This window comes from Orbicella faveolata, unplaced genomic scaffold (assembly GCF_042242905.1).
Source record: "Orbicella faveolata isolate gen_17 unplaced genomic scaffold, um_ofav_v1 contig_25, whole genome shotgun sequence".
Classification (NCBI taxonomy): domain Eukaryota; kingdom Metazoa; phylum Cnidaria; class Anthozoa; order Scleractinia; family Merulinidae; genus Orbicella; species Orbicella faveolata.
Window position 1 is genome coordinate 2,566,017 of NW_028301553.1, and position 17,425 is coordinate 2,583,441.

At 39.8% G+C, this 17,425-nt stretch overlaps 2 protein-coding genes across 2 annotated transcripts; both read left to right on the plus strand.

Annotated features, from left to right (window-relative positions):
- The first annotated feature begins 47 nt into the window (after nt 1-47).
- On the plus strand, nt 48-8,032 carry LOC110042238 (uncharacterized). Its single transcript, XM_020747591.2, has 5 exons — nt 48-386; nt 2,120-2,210; nt 3,465-3,740; nt 5,844-5,917; nt 6,265-8,032. Exons 1-5 carry the CDS (start codon nt 151-153, stop codon nt 7,292-7,294), a joined length of 1,707 nt encoding a protein of 568 aa, XP_020603250.2. The 5' UTR covers nt 48-150; the 3' UTR covers nt 7,295-8,032.
- A 5,927-nt stretch (nt 8,033-13,959) lies between these two features.
- Nucleotides 13,960-15,024, plus strand: LOC149108559 (uncharacterized). Its single transcript, XM_089294729.1, has one exon. The coding sequence runs from the start codon at nt 13,960-13,962 to the stop codon at nt 14,938-14,940; it is 981 nt and encodes a 326-aa protein (XP_089150855.1). The 3' UTR covers nt 14,941-15,024.
- The last annotated feature ends 2,401 nt before the right edge of the window (nt 15,025-17,425 follow it).

Genomic DNA, 17,425 nt, shown 5'->3' on the forward strand with positions numbered 1-17,425 from the left:
GTTTACAACTGACCAAACGAAACGAGTTCTCACATGATGTCGATGATGTCATGTAAGCCATGTAAATCATAGAGAATTCAAGTGCCATCAATTCAGATCCATGTGGATCTATGTCCCTTTGGCCCGTATTTGGACCCGTTTCACCACACCATGGCTCACAGCAATTCTAATTTCTATCGATCAAAGTCTCTTAATGCTCAGTGGGAGGACCTCAGTCGCTCCGTAAGCTATGTTTTGAACGAGCACGAGGGACCCGAACCGAAAGCGGAACCTCTCCGACAGATCATTTCAACTCACTGGGTTGACAGCTTGGAACGAACGCACTGCGCCGAAAGAGATTGCCGGAGGAAATTTACATTGACGGAAAGAAAGCATCATTGTCGAAGGTAAATCTATCAACCTGTGTTATAAAATACTGAAGTGGTTCAGAGCTAGAATGTATGTTAAGTGACTTGACTTAATACATGTGCATGTCTTGATCTACGCACACTTTACACTTTACACGTTTCCTTGCTCTTTCTCATCACCAACAACAATTCTTTTCAGAACTACCCTCACCCGAACGATCACACTATACGAACTTCTTTCTCAGGTATTGAGAAAACTAAATGAAATCATTTTAACATTTAAAAAAAATTACTTTTCTAGATCTGTAAATTTGTCTATGTGATCAGTAATGTAGATCTTTTCAGGTCAGAGTTGCCTCCGTACATTGGCCCGAGTGATATCCCGGGGGGAGCCCAATATGAGAGTGGCGTTATTGGTGCTGAACACCCTAAGTAAGACCAGAATCCTTGGCAAGACAACAAGCATCCCCGTTCTTTTCTTATGGGAGTCCCCCCCCCCCCCCTGGAGTTATATACAGGTATTCAGGTGGATAACGCCATACATGTACGTGGGATAAATCTCTATCCAGTGGACAAGTGTCTCAAAACATATCACTGTATTCACTGAATTGTGACTGATTAAGAGGATAGGGTCATCCGTCCTTCATACAAACAGGTCTTTGTTTCAAACCATGTTGTTGACTCTTGTTGGCTCTCATCAAGTGTGAGCCTTCACAGAGTTTTGTTGAGTCATTTGAGAATTCAGTCTTGTTTAGTCCTAGCTTGCTGACAGTTTAAGAAATTAAACTCTCATGCTCCAATTTTCACTAACTCTTGACATGGTGTGCCGTAAACTGCCACCTATAAGCCCTGGGCTTAGATGTGTACAGCCTCATAAGGGGATTTAGATGGGCTTATAAATGGAGGGGCTAAATGATCCAGGGGAAGGAGTGGCTTATAAGCAGACTAAAAAACAAATGTTGAAAAATGAGCTACAGCAGTGTTGATTGAAAATACGTTTTTCTCATACTGGTTTTTGAGCTTTAAAACATCATAATAAATCGGATTTATTTCATTTTAGACTAGAGGGGGGCTTATAATCAGAAGTAATACTTTGTTTACAGGCAGATGGGCCTATAATTGGGAAGGCTTATAAGTGGGAGGGTTTATAAGCGACAGGTCTTATAAGCAGCAGTTCACGGTATACGTTCTGGATGAATGCCAGAAGTGCAGTGAGTCTTATCATCACTCACTGTTACCATATTTACTTTTCTTCTTGATATTTGTCTTACTAGTTACATTAAGAAAGAAAAGTAAATATGGTTCAACAAATGCAACCGGTGAGGTATGACTCCTTCCACTAATGACATTAATTTTGCCCATTTTTGAACTTGTTTGGCTTGGACTCTACATCTGATTAATGTAAGAGATCAGAGGAGGAGTAGATGGATAAAGACAATAATTATCATTCGGGTTGGGTTGTTTGAAGCCCGACTAAGCTAACCTGGGATTAGTGAGAATTTTGATTTGAGTTTGGTAATTTTTTGTTATTTTTGTTTGTCCTAATCAGTTTTGAATTTGAATAATTTCAAACTAGGTAATTAAAAACATTTTTATATCAGAAAAAATAATACTTCAGTTAACTTTTAATCCTGGGTTAGCGTTGACCTACTTTCAAACAACCTGGTTCTGAGGAATATATTGTTTGTTTGTTTTTTTTCCAATAGGGCTTATGTACATGTATGTGTCAGTTGAACCTTGTGTGCAGCCTTTTATGTATGTTTTTCCTGTAGATGTGGTGAAGTGTTTTGTGGCAAGTGCTCTCAATACAGGCGTCGTCTGTCGTTGTTTGCAACTCCAGATCCAAATGGGATTAATTATAGGGTGAGTACAATGGTGTAGCTCAAAACTACGTGACGTTTGCTGATTTAGGCCTGCAATACAGCTGTATGTCCAGGGAGTCAATAACTTTTGATCATGATTCATTGAACAAATGTTGCCTCTGATCAGCTCTTGCAAGACACTGGTGACAACACTGACAAAGCTGGCAATGGTCAGATTGCAAATATCCTGTACAGTAAATAAAGCTGTGAATAAGGATCACTCAAACTGTTTAAATTCACAACCACTCTTGCAAATCTTAAATTAAATCAATATTGAAAAATGCAAAATACAATTAATAGCCTTACCCACACCATGGAAGGTCACTAGAAATTCCAAAAAGTTGGAAGGTGAAAATTAAAGTATGAAGCTAACTGGAATTTCTGGGGTGGGAGGGTTCAAATGAAAACACCTTCTTTGGGGAGGGTATGGAGATTTCCTGGGGCACTAACACAATTACATAGTATGACTCAGTTTTTACAGTACATTCTGCTTGTAAAGGTTGAGCACTGTATGGAATGGGATCAGCAAAAAAAGATGGTCACAACTTAACTGTAATTTTCCATCTAGTTAAAAACCCATTCCCTTTCCTATGAGAAGTCAATTTAAATCTGTCACTGACAGTTTCAGCTCACTGAATGTCCTACTTTAAGGGTTAAGGGTTTGAGTTACACTATGTTCTAAGTAAGTCTCCTACGCAGCCATTAGTTGGGTCATCATGCCATGCTACTCCCTTACAATGGGCAAGGAGCATTGTGTTACAACCCAGGTAACAGCTATGTGGCTCTAAGTGTGAAATAGGAAAAAACTAAGTGAAAAGGTAGGAAATCTTTTATTTTTTTAATTATCAAAGGCCAAACTCTTTTTGTTCTTGCTTTCAATACATTAGTAGCTTGCAGAAGTTCTGTGTTTCCAAGTGTAGAGTTTTAGTAGAAAACACTCCTTATGTACTATTGATTGGAAACTCTTTTATGTCAAGATCTTGCCAATGTTGCTCCAAGATCTGGTTTTGGATTCCAGTTGTTAGAACAGTGTGTGTACTAAAATTATTGGACCACTCACCCTTGACTGTGTACTGTTTACTCAAGGGATTAAATAGAAACACAGATTAAATAGAAAACACAACTTTTAGTACAGTTTCTTGTAGGATATTTTCTAACTGCAGACAAGCGTGTCCCTGTATGCAAATGTCCTGCTTATGGAGTTTCTCACACAGTAAAGTGAGAGTTAGATTTGTAATTCTGTTCTTTTTATCAGGTGTGTAAGAGGTGTTTTGATGTAGGGCCCCAGACATTTGGAGCAGCCCGCCCACTGCTAAGAGAATTTCGCATTTGGCGTGAAAGAAAGAAAGCAGACAGGAACAACAATCACAATGATACACCCGTTCAACCTTTGAGTGATGTCAAAGAAGAATTGCAAAGACTTGTTGACGGCTACACAAAGCATATTGGCAACTCAAAAATCAAGTCTTTTGTGCTGGAAGCTTTTAGCTTTGTCAAAATTCCTGACTGGCAAAAATCAAAATACTGGATGGTGAGGGAACAAAAAATATATATTTATTCCCCTGTTATTTAGATGATAGTTATTTTCCTTATTCTAACTTAGGGCCTGTCTGTATGACAATGTATCAATCAAAATCAGTCAATCATTCGGACTTCATTAAATGAGGGTAACACATACATGTAAGTTAATAAAGATGGTGAATTTTAAGCTCGGTAATGAAATGTGAGGGTGAATTAATCAACATGACACAAGCATGGGACAAAGAAAAATTCTGAGTCCCCGACAGGAATCGAACCCATGACCTCCCAAATACTGGGCGGGCACTCTATCCACTGAGGTACGAGAACTCATGGAGAGCAAGGTCATTTAACTGAGTTTACATATGATAGGTGTCCTGCATACTGCTAGGATCAACGCTATCGAAGTCATCGTGAGCAGTGATAAGTTAATAAAGATGGTGAATTTTAAGCTCGGTATTATATTACTACTCACTACTCACTATATATACTACTCACTACTCACGATGAATTCGATAGTGTTGATCCTAGCAGTATGCAGGACACCTGTCATATATGAACTCAGTTAAATGGCCTAGCTCTCCATGAGTGCTCGTAGCTCAGTGGATAGAGCACCCGCCCGGTGTTCAGGAAGTCATGGGTTTGATTCCTGTCGGGGACTCAGAATTTTTCTTTGTCCCACACTCGTGTCATGCTGATTAATTCACCTTCACATTTCATTACCGAGCTTAAAATTCACCATCTTTATTAACTTATCACTACTCACGATGAATTCGATAGTGTTGATCCTAGCAGTATGCAGGACACCTGTCATATATGAACCCAGTTTAATGGCCTAGCTCTCCATGAGTTCTCGTAGCTCAGTGGATAGAGTGCCCGCCCGGTGTTTGGGGGGTCATGGGTTCGATTCCTGTTGGGGACTCAGAATTTTTCTTTGTCCCACGCTCGTGCCATGTTGATTAATCCACCTTCACACATACATGTACTAGTTATAAAACAAAAGAACTTGTGGCCCTTTTAGTATAAAAAGGTTTACTACTAAAACACTTACATTGAAAATAAATTTAAAAACCTAGTTATTGAAACTTTATTTAAACCTAATTAAAAAGGGTAAATAAGACTGAAATTTAAAAAGCTAAGCTAAACTAAAACACATAAGGCAAGATCGTACTGCTTAACTCACTCAATCTAAAAGAAATTATTTAAGACGGGAGTGAAAATCCTGTCCTTAAGCTGGAAATGTTTACATGATACATCCTTGAGAATATTTACAGATTCAGAGGTACGTAGAGCTTTAGGGGTAGATATGCGTTTTAAAGACCTGTAACTGGAGTATAAATTTAAAGCAGACTGAAATTACTCTTGCACCCACATTTTGGATGCCAGTTTGCACTATTGCTGAAGAGGGTTACAGTGTTGTAACCTAAACGTCCCATGTTATACATTTTCAGTCAGTGACAACAAATTTTATAGTTTTTAATACTATCATGTCTGACTACAACTACGGTCTTTTCCTACCGTTACACAGAAGGTGACGCCCCCGGGGTGGGGACTCCCTTTGTGTAAAGGTCGGGGATGCTCGTCGTCTCGTTTAGGGGTATCGACCAAGGCTTCTGCTCTCACTTAGGGTGTTCAAGACGAAACGCCACTATTTTAACCGTCAAGGTATCTTTTAGCCTGCGAGCAGGCTTACGTTGGAGCACAAGCGCGCGCGGCCTACGCCTCTTCACCAGACTCCTCCCCGCTGGATCGCCTCGCTCTCCACCGCTCGCGCGTGACTCAAAGGTGGGCCTACTCGTAGGCTAGTTATATTTTAGGATTGCACTCGAAGAAATAACAATAAAAGAACGCTGTCATGCTTTTTTAAAGTGTTTTTAGGGGTCAAATAAAGCTCGAGGTACTCCCAGATTTGTCTCATTTAGGAGCTTAATTCAAATTTTCCGAAGAGCATCTTCGACCTTTTCACATTGGAGTCACCCACCCTCCCCTAGGAGAGTTTGGATGCCCGTGGAAGCATGCTTTAGATGTTAAAAAAGGCGATTCATTTCCTGAAGATACAGGTATATTTGGAGAAAGTTGAATAAAGACTTACCCTGGTTTTGACCTCTCTTTTCAGCCAAGCTCATCAAGGAGTGGTTGTACTTTGTGCAGTAAAAAGTTTGCCGTGACGGAAATGAAGTCGAATTGCAAGTGAGTTCACAAATCATATAACTAGTTTAGGTTGACATTTCAGAAGGATAGAACTGTGAACCATCTAAATGCAGAAGTTTGATGTTACCTAATGATAAACCGCCAATCAACGTTAGAAATTTTCAGCCCAACAACTAATCAACTTTGAGAATTTTCAGCTCAAAAGAGCTGAAAGAGCAGTGATACGGAAGGCTAATCACACTTAGTGATGTCCTTAAAACTGCTGCAGTCTTTCGCGCCACATAATAACTACAAACCACTCAATAACTGAAAACTTCACTGACCATCTGGATGAATTATTTCAACCTTAAGAAAATAATGATGATATTTGTCTTTTTCGTCCTCAGGGTTTGCGGAGCAATAATCTGCTCATCGTGTTCTTCAGAAACGCTCATCCTATACCCCGCTGAACCATCTCGTATCGTACAGTGGGCTCTTATCAACATCATCGGTTCCCCGGATAAAGAGCCACCAAGCTGTTTATATCTACGAGTATGTAACGCTTGCCACAGTGAAGTAGCGGTACTACAGGGAAATACCTTCACAGATGGACCTGCCGTGGGGTCAGTATTAGATGATATCGCAAATATCCACACGACTCTCAAAAGACTTCAAGAAAAAATAAGCGATTTGTTGCCCAAGTACGAGACGCTTGTTGACGCAGTTGAGGCAAAAGGCGACTTGAAAGAGTTGGTTCCGGCTGAGAGCAGCGCCACTGAAACACTGGCCAAGTATCATGTCGATTTATCGGATTTATTTACACAGTTTGCAATCGACATGCAGAGCGTCCGGCGACTTAAACCGCAAACTAACACACAGATAAAACTCGCCAAGAATTTAACCAGCAGCATGTTTAATTTCTATGGTGATAACTTCCCAGTGTTTAGAGAATGCAAAAAACGCCTGGTTGAAATACTGCCGCAAGAAATTCTAGAAAAAGTTCAAGTGATAGTTGATCAAAATGCCATCAACAACTCGTACATTTATATTAAACAACTGGGACTTGAAGCTTTGTTGTTGGCAGAAAAACACAAGTTCGACAACCAAATCGCCGTTTTTCTCGCCGATTGTGAGAATGTTTGTCTCAACGATTTGAGAACCCAGATCGAGGCCTGCGGGGAGGACTGGGTGCGACACCAAGAAGTTCTTAAAGAAATGCTTCATATTAACGTCAAAAAGCATCGTCTGATCGTTCCCTCGAGAAGATGGACCCAAGCCCAAGGTGCAGTCTACGTTCAGGCGTACTTGTTTGATCGCTGTAATCTGCTTGTGGCCAAGACATTTCGACAGTTGAGTGCGAAAACCACAGAGAAAAAATTCTCGTCCTCTAAACAGGCATTGCAAAAATTAAGGGAAGAGCTGTCTTGTTTACAGTAATCCGATAGAAATTACGTAGTACATTGTGACATGGCGTAAGGGAACACCCTTGTATACGGCCACGCATTTGTAAACACTGCATTTGTGGACCGGTAAGACAACAACAACAACAACAGCAGCCATTTATTTGTACTCAATTTATAAAATAATTACAATAAACATTAAATTAGTACAGAGTACTGCCTGCCCAAAATAACCATAAGGGCTAAAAAGGGGCATTGAGTGGCGGCCCCCAGCCTAATCTTTATAGTCTATCCTGTAGAAGGGACCATATCATGGTCGCAGCCACATATTAGCACTGCTACACTTGTCGCCGGTTTAGACATGCTTCGTGTAAGAGAACATACGTGTATCAAAAATTGTAATTTGGAGCAGGCAGCATGGCCTTGTGCACGCTGGCCTTGTCACCTGAAGTTCTTGGCTTCCATTCCTCCCTGCAACTAGTCGCATATCTGTTCGTTATCCTCCACGCTTTGTAAATAGCATTTACTGGTGTGCCTACTGTGTGTCGGTATCAGGCCCAGCTCAGTTTGATAATTTTTCATATAGACTCAGCAACCCCAAAATCGCAAAAGACGTATAAATTACATTACTTTGCCTTTATTAATGTTTTATTTTTGTAACTATTTCTTTTACTTCATATTGGATATTGATGCCAAAAATAACATGTTATAAATGTATTAAATGTAATTTCTACAAAAACAAGATTGCTCGTATAATAAACAACAAAGGAATGTAGCGACACGGAAGTTTTTATGGAGTTACGTATTGGTAGGAACTTTGCGTTTCACGAAAGGTTGGGATATAGGCAAATCTTTGCTGACGTCATTGCTTACAGTTTTCTCCATTAATATACGACTTTGCACGTAGAAGGCATCACGCTAGACCTGAATTGACTACTAGCATTTAAAGAGTTTGTAAAACTTAGTAATTGGTGAAAGGTTTGGCTCTTTGTGTGTAATATTCGAGGAGAAATTGGCTTTTAAAACTACAGAATTTCTGGGTTGCAAAAGCGCAAATGGACTCGTACATAAAAGTTTGAGTTCTTAAACCCGCGTCGCTCAAAAAGTGTTCAATACATCGAGCTCAAATTCCATAGGACAGTTAATCGTGCTGTTCTCTCTCCATAGTCAGAAGTAATGTTTTTGTAGCTCCATCAGAAACTGTATCGCTTAGGCTAATGAGGCAAATATTGTAAACAATGATCCTCCTCTATTTTCAGGGGATTGCACTTCAAGGAAATGTAAGATTAGGTGTCTCCGTTGTGAAACATAAGAATCAGGTACTCACCAGTACCTCAAGCATAAGAACTCAAACAAGCTCAGAGTCTGGTGTTAACTAGCGATCTAAGTACAGGCGTAAGTGCAAGAGATTTTTGTCGAGAATATGAAATGAACAACGATTCAAGCAAAGGAAAAGAGTCGAGTCCCTTTTTACTAGCGAGAGAAGGAAGCTGGAACGAGTGTTTTAGTTGGCCCATCATAAAAGCTTCCTTGCACTTATGCTGTGGTCCATTTCACAGGGCACAGGTCGAGCTTATGCTTGCGGCAAGTCTGTTTTTACAGTTGAAGGCTCTTGTGCCTGACAGTCTGTCCACATACTGTCTACATTCCGTTTTAAAGCCTGAAGTATTAACCGAAGGAGTTTGAACGAAGGAGAAAGCAAGAAAAAGGTCTGTGTAAACTTCTACTAACAGATGCTCAGGTACAAAAATGCCACGACGACTGTATTAACAATTATTCACCGAAGTGGAGGTGAGTAGTGGTGGATATTTACCAAGCAGCGAAGTGGCGAGGTAAATATCCACCACTTTCACCGACACTGAGGTGAATAATTGTTTTAGTATATACCACACAAGCTGAATAACTAGCGGACCAAAGAGTAACTTTATTTGTTTAAGAGTAACTTCATTTGAAACGGGAAGCCATTTTGTTTTTCCTCGGCTGCTCGGCGGTAAATAGTACTTGGCTAATCACCTCTGAGGTAGCCAATCAGCGTGCGCGAAAAGTACTATTCACTTGTGTGGTATATACTAACATTACATAATAAAGAGCCGGGACACGAAGACCAAACTGATACGCCAATGATATCAGCAGCCATACAGCTCCAGTCTAAGCGCCATGTTTCCATGCCATTTGAGAGGATAAATACGAACAGCTGTTGAAAAGTAAGTGAGTAATTGACGAACTTCCGTGGCTGTTTCCCTTGAGAATCTGCAAAAAAGTGTGTTGTAATATAAACTTAATTCTCCGCTGAGCTTTTCAGAGCACGCTAACCTCGCTGGTCCAGCACGTAAAAAAAAAACCCTGGCTCAGAGTCCAGGTGGAGTCATGGTAAGTGCACTCCACTCAGGATCTCGCGCGGTCCGGGTTCGAGCTCTGACCAGAGGCATTATGTTGTGTTGTCGAGCAAGATACTTTTCTCTCACAGTGCCTCCCTCCACCCAGGTGTTTAAATGGGTACCGGCGAATCTAATGCTGGGGGATAACCCTGTGATGGACCAGCATCCCATCCATGGGGGAGTAGAAATACTCTTAGTCACTTCTATGCTACAGAAACTCGGATAAGCTCTGGCCTGACGGGCCACTTGAGCAGTATGCAGACTTACCTCTTACCTTTGACTGATTTATATCTTTCTCATTTTGTTTCTAATACCAAGCGTAACACGTACCATCCATTCTTTCCATCATTAAATGCCATCAGTATTTGATTTATCGTTGTACACACCGTAACTCTTCTTTGCTGTAGCTGGGTAACATTCTTCCAAGCTGACCCCAAAGAGTACGCCACATAGAACCGTTCAGTCCAGTTATCCGCTTGAGGACCGCCTTGTGTCTGTATCGCTGTAACATATTTTATTTGATTCCAAAAGTTCACCCCGAGGAACTCGCCAGTATCATTTTTAGCGCTTTTCCAGCATGAAGGGCCATTTAGTCGAGCCTTGAAGGCTTCAAAGTGAGGTACGTTTGATGAAGCACTGATCTGACTGTCAAGGATCCTGCCACTTTGAATACCAAGCGAAATGAACCATTGAAACCACGTACACTCTGGAGGGAGACAGATTGATTTTGCATGATTTGATTAATACAGCAACCCACGATCATGAATACCTAGGCCGGTTTTGTCAAATACGATAGCTTACGATTTAACTTGCGAGAGAAATCAAACAAGCGTTTCCCATAAGGGTAATGTCGTAACCTGCACGTTATTATAGAGCTCAGGAAGTTTATGACAAAGCGTCCTTCGTATTACTCGATCATATTTAAGTAATATTGAACAATCGTTACACTATTTTTAAATTATAGTTTTATACCTTCGAGGGTGGTAAATAGCTTATGTGTCATTCTCCTCCTCCAGTATTTACAAGCTGCTTTTAAACAACTAGTTCTTATCAAGAGACCATGATCTCACCTCATTTTCTCTTGTTCTTATACACCATATTAACTTTATATTTTCACCTTCAGTATGGGCTACTTTAATCTAATTTATCGCATCTCAGCTGAGTCGGTTAGCTGCGTTCTTCCCCGGGACGGGGGTACTCCCTTTCCGGGGGTACTTTCTGATAGGGATGTGTGTATCACCCATAAATGTAATAAAAACCATAAATGTAATACCAACCATAAATGTGATAAAAATTAACCATAAATGTAATACTAACCATAAATGTAATAACTTTTAACCACAAATGTAATAAAACCACTAACCATAAATGTAATAAAATTTGCCCATAAATGTAACAAACTGAACAACCATAAATGTAATATGGCTTAACCATAAATGTAATAAACTGGCTGTGACTTCCAAATCAAGGGGCTACAAACTTGCCATTCTCATTCTTCGTGAAATTGACTTGAAATTTTCAATAAGACCCCTAAAGGCCTGACTCCTTAAAGAAACAAAAATACTATTTCTTTGTGTGCAGTCCTAAACGAGGCCCATACGGCGTGAAATATCGCGGTTTTTCCCGAGACACCCTAACGAGACCAAACTTACTAAAGAAATTTAGACCCCAAAGTATAGGTCCAGTAAGGTTTTGCTATAAAGAGTGACATAGTGTGTGTGACACCTCTATAATACGGACAACGGACTCTTAATCTCGGCCCAGAGATCAAAGAACACCTTATTCCGGACAAATCCGTCTGTCGTGTGATTTCCGGATGAAGTCTGTTTCGTTCCAGAATTCCAGAATGTATATATAGGAATTAATGAGGCACTCAAGAGTGGGCGTAAATTAAGAGAACCTCAATCTCTTTCAAATGGATGGAATATCATCAACCACCAGCACTTCAAACGCTCTGGTATATAGACTTTCTAATCATACTTGGGTACTTCCTTAATGTTCGCAGACCATAATTATAACTTCTTCGGTTTTGGTCTCTGGGTTAATTAAAATACTAACTTGATGCAAGAGGCCCGTGTCCTGAAGTAAGAAGTGCACAAAGAGAATGACAAGTTTGTAGCCCCTTGATTTGGAAGTCATAGCCAGTTTATTACATTTATGGTTAAGCCATATTACATTTATGGTTGTTCAGTTTGTTACATTTATGGGCAAATTTTATTACATTTATGGTTAGTGGTTTTATTACATTTGTGGTTAAAAGTTATTACATTTATGGTTAGTATTACATTTATGGTTAATTTTTATTACATTTATGGTTGGTATTACATTTATGGTTTTTATTACATTTATGGGTGATACAGCTTCAAGCGTGAACAAAGCTGAAACGGCCCAGTATTATCTCTTCCTGTTGGAACTTTTATCGTCACTTGTTCGCCATTTGTTTATCGGTTGGTAGGTTGATTCATAGGCTAATGCTTAAAATTTTGAAATTAAACCCTCTTACTATTAGAATTTTGTTGGGTATGACAAGCTCGCATTTGCCATGCAAAGTTCGGGAAGTTGGCGAAAGTTGGCTCATTGTCGGTGTAAAGAACCTGCGAAACTTATATAAAACAAAAGAACAAAGAGCAGGAAATTATAACAAAATCTCCAAAACAAAGAAAATTTCGCACAAGTCCTAACCTTAACTTTTTAGCGAGTATTTATAGTTACTTTCGAAGGAAACTTGTAAGGGAAACAGAAAGTTGCTAGTAAGCAAGCGAGCAAATATAGGCGAGAAAGTAAAGAAAATAGTTTATGAAGTTTCCATGAATGCGATAACAGAGTGTGCTACTATATGACTACTTATGAAAAACCATTCGTCGCTTATTGAACTGCTTTTTCGCGCCTTCCAATCACACGTTCTAAATAAAAACTCTATTGTTCTCGTGTCAGTGAAATGAATAGAGAAGACACGTTGTAACAGACTCTCAATTCATTCCACGAATTGAGATATCAGAAGCTATCAGAACTGACTGGAGTACGTTTATGAAGATGTTTCTTGCTTTAAAGGTGGTGTGTTTGCTTATCGTGGTGTCACTTTATGCCAGTTTTACTACGGCAAATGGCGAAAATAAGCGAAATCGCCAGATGTCAGCTGTGGATGATGCCGTTTACGACACGCTCGTCCAACTTACAAAAAGCGAATTTGATGTGCCAGTCAAGCAAAGGTCTGCTCAACAAAAAGCGTCTTGCGTTAGATTTTGGAGAAACAAATCAAAGTTTAGCATCCAGAGTGTAAATGGAGAGGAAAAACTGTTTTTTGACGGGAAAGCGGTCATGAAAAAGTCCGAGCTGCGAGATGTTGTCAGAAAGGAATTTAAACATTGCAAGGGCATTGGAGCAAGGAAACTGAAGCACCGACTAAAGAAGAGGTTTGAAGGTGTTAGCGAGCCGCAGCTCCAACAAGTTTTATCAAGAAGCAAGGCTAATCAAAAGGTGAATGCACGTTTTACCAACAAGGCCATTTCACGATCAATCCGTGCTCGAGCAGTGCAGGTAAGATTGCATTTTGTCATGTAAAACAAGTAATGTCAGACTGAAAACTAGTAGCTTTCCTTGATAGTAAAAGTAAAATTTTCAAACCCAGTTAAGTTGGGTATATTAATTTATTTTAGGCGGAATTGAGAACGTTGACAGGGTTTCTTTGCTTTTTTGTCGAGAGTGTCGCGTCAAGGAAAAAGCGGCAAAATCACTGCGGAATTAAAACAAAAAAAGTGATCTTAAAATAATACGACTCGACGTTGTTCATGACATTTATCAGAGAGATTAAGCATGACGTTCCACTTCTGCCGTCTGCCGTTTGGCGTTTGTACGCCGAAATGAGTAGATTTGTGTTTGTTGTGAATGTGTGATTATTTTCTCTTTTTTGAGAGATTTATTTCAGAATTCGATAAAAAGGCTGAAGAAAGTGAAATGCAAGCTCGCGTTTGCCGTTTGCCGTATAACGTGATGCTTAATCTTTGTAATAGTTCCATCGACCTGGTAACCTGTAGACCTGTAGCCTGTCGACCACTGTGACCAAAAGATTTTTTTGGTTTCGTTTTGATTTTCATGCAAAGTCCATATAAAAAGTGCAGCGTTTTTAAAACAATACAGTTTCATTAGTCACGTAAATGGCTGTAAACGGCGAAACCGTATCGATTTCAAAACGTTTAACGGTTAAAAATTGACAAACAAAGACATTCAAACATCGCATCCTCATCTTTTGCGTCAAGGCAAAATAACTCCTGACACCACTTTTTATTTTTCCTTTTAGGTACGCCATCAAATTGACCTTGTAGACATGCAGCGTACGGCAGCAAAATTGCACGGAAAAACATTTAGGTACATCTTGACAGTACAGGACATTTTTAGTCGGCACGTATGGCTACGCCCGCTTACTGGAAAGGGGAGCAAGCAGGTGGCAAAAGAGCTTCAAGAACTTTACTGTGAGGTTGGCCCACCAAAGGTTTTGCAATGTGACAATGGAGGAGAGTTCAAGAAGGCAGTTGAACAGTTGTGTCGGAAGCTGGAAGTGAAGATTATAAGAAGCTCACCGTACCATCCCCAATCACAGGGCAAAGTAGAAAGATCACACCGCACGTTGCGCAAGAAAATTATGTATGACTTTGGACATATGTCAAAAGTTGGAGTGAACTGGGTTTCTCAGCTAAGAGAGTACCAGAAAATCCTCAATGAAGAGCCAATGGATGTCCTCGGTAGTCAGTCTCCATTCGAAGTTTTTTACGGAAGAGAGACAAATGCAGTAACACAGAGATTCCCTGGGGGCTTTTGCGGCAAAGAGAGCAGCTCATCCAAAAGTGTAAATGTTTTACCAAAGGGCAATGATTTTACAAAGCAAAGTGATCTAACTACAAAAATAAGAGCCAAAGCGAAGGCAGCAGACAAGGTTTGGGATGAACGATACATCCAACGAAGAATGAAAAACAATCCTCCCTCAAAATACTCTGTTGGAGAAACTGTTCTGATCCGTTTTCCGTTTTCCAAAAAAAGTCGGACTGCGCCAAAACGTCGTTTTGTAGTAGAAGGAAAAATCATTAAAAGAAATTTACGAATTGCAAAATACAAAATATGGTTTGAGAATCCAACGACGAAAAGCCATCAGTGTACTTGGGTATCAGTGGAAGATATTACAAGTTTAACAGCCGAAAAAGAAAAACGGAAAAAAGATCTTGCTAAGGAAAGGTTAAAGAACAAGGGAAAGAATCTAAATAGAAAGGAGCACCTATCAAGTCATCGCAAAAAAATTTTATATTCCTCTTGAACGCAAGGACAACCATGAAGCATTTTGGGATCAGGGCTTTGATATTTCGTTTAATCCTGCTGGAGATGGTAACTGCCAGTTTGCAGCCGTAGCTCATGCTTTGCAAGATGTCGGCATCTACAGGTCAAATGAAACACTTCGGCGCGAGGTCGTTCAATATTTATCAGACAATCCCAATGCCGTGGATGGAAGTCCTCTAGAGCTATTCGCCGCAATGCCATGGTCTGAATATCTTAATACAATGGAACAAAATTCGACATACGGCGATCAGTTAACTCTTGAAGCCATGGCTAACCTTTACCTCGTAGAGATAATTGTAATTTCTAGTCTTGGTTCTGAGGGAAGAACTGTCATTAGTCCTCAGAACTGTGAACCTGTGGCTCGGATTTTCCTGGGCCATTTTTCAGAGGATGAAGGTATACACTATGTCTGCTTGGTCGCTAATAATGGAGTTAATCAAGAAAGCGACGAAGAAACAGAACAACAAGAAGAATCACAAAAACAACAACAAGAAAAACTAGTACAACAGCAAGAAGAACAACATGAAGAAGAACAACAAGAAGAAGAAAAACAAGGCGAAGAAGTTGCGGAGGAAGTTAAACTGGAATCGCTGCCAGAGGAGATCCTTGATATGATAATAAACCTATCCTTGACAGGACATAATCGAACAATTGTTAATACATATGATGCCCTAAGCCACACATCAACCAAATTCAAAAGATTAGTTTCTCGATACATTAGAAGACTACCAAAAATAAGCGCTAACAGAGACATGTACCCTGGTCTCCACAGCATGAGACAGATTCTTAAGCAGTATGGAAGAGGTAGCGGACTTGTGTTGGCGTTAAAAGAAATCATAAACAGTTCTCAGTGGATAAATGCTTGGATAAATGTTCTTTTCACTGGCGTTGCAACATGGATGTATGTAACAGCCATCTTTTGGAATAAAGGAAAGAAGTAGGAAAAAAAAGGAAAGAAGTAGCTATTGAAAGCTACTTGCCTTGTACTTTCCAGGACATCGAACGAAAGCACTAGGTTTTTTAGGAAATGTAAAAGACTGTTTTCCACAGATGTTAAGGTTATTTTATATATTCGCAATCAGCAATAACAGGTATAACGACAATGCAAACCTGACTCTTTACACAATATCTTTAATAATTAGTTGCCGCTATTGTGTTGACGTTGTAATAAACCGAGTTTTGTTCTATAGAATGTCGTTTAGTATTTTACCCTTGTATTTCCCATGTGCCTCAAGGGATGTCTAGCATATTTTCTCTGTTTAAAAAACATTTCAGTAATACAAAAGTATAGAACTTGGATCACCTGCTCCACCCAACCAACCTGCAAGTCAGCAGTTCTAGTCCGAGAGTCCTATCTCTGTCGATTGTTCTGGCTCCAATAAGGAACATCCAACCCACTCCCCCTCCCCCTTCCCCACCCTACCACCCTGCTTGACACCGAAAAACGTGGGCAGGAAAGCATGGGCACGCGGAAACGGAGAACACAAGTTTGCAAATCCGGGTGGATATATGGGAAAGTTTGAAAAATTAAAACAGGCGTATTCCTTATAAAGTGATGTTTGACTGAATTCGTCTTGACTAAAAGAGAACCTCAATCTCTTTCAAATGGATGGAATATCATCAACCACCAACACTTCAAACGCTCTGGTATATAGACTTTCTAATCATACTTGGGTACTTCCTTAATGTTCGCAGACCATAATTATAACTTCTTCGGTTTTGGTCTCTGGGTTAATTAAAATACTAACTTGATGCAAGAGGCCCGTGTCCTGAAGTAAGAAGTGCACAAAGAGAATGACAAGTTTGTAGCCCCTTGATTTGGAAGTCATAGCCAGTTTATTACATTTATGGTTAAGCCATATTACATTTATGGTTGTTCAGTTTGTTACATTTATGGGCAAATTTTATTACATTTATGGTTAGTGGTTTTATTACATTTGTGGTTAAAAGTTATTACATTTATGGTTAATTTTTATTACATTTATGGTTGGTATTACATTTATGGTTTTTATTACATTTATGGGTGATACAGATGTGCAGCCCGAACCTTTAAACCCTTACCATAGTTTAGACCAAAATCTGTGATTTTATCACACCCTAATTCAGACCTGAGCAAGAAATGACAGACCTCCAAAATTAGTACAGGGGTCTAACATATAACCACGTCTAGCCAGAAATGGCTCCCATTTGCGTGAACATTTGGAAAGGACTACAACTTTGCCAATGCTGATGCGGAAAAAATTAGTTCCTTTCATACAAGATACCCAGTACCAGGCCAGAGTGAAAAACATACCCCATTTCAGACCAAAATGATCACAATCTCAACCCTTTATCGGGCTAAAACAGCTCAAAAGCCATACCCTTTGGTGCAAGAGACCGCAAACGAAAATGCTGCCGGTGTACGTAGGATCTGTAAAAGATCTGATCGGTCAAAAATAGAAACATAACAATGAAGCAAGGCTGAT

What these genes read in the sequence shown, in the direction of transcription:
- LOC149108559 (XM_089294729.1), top strand. Translation starts at nt 13,960, where the DNA reads ATGCAGCGTACGGCAGCAAAATTGCACGGAAAAACATTTAGGTACATC.
- LOC110042238 (XM_020747591.2), top strand. Translation starts at nt 151, where the DNA reads ATGGCTCACAGCAATTCTAATTTCTATCGATCAAAGTCTCTTAATGCT. An exon ending in AGAAAGCATCATTGTCGAAG is followed by an intron (nt 387 to 2,119) that starts GTAAATCTATCA and finishes TTTTTCCTGTAG; the next exon opens with ATGTGGTGAAGTGTTTTGTG. An exon ending in GAAATGAAGTCGAATTGCAA is followed by an intron (nt 5,918 to 6,264) that starts GTGAGTTCACAA and finishes TTTCGTCCTCAG; the next exon opens with GGTTTGCGGAGCAATAATCT.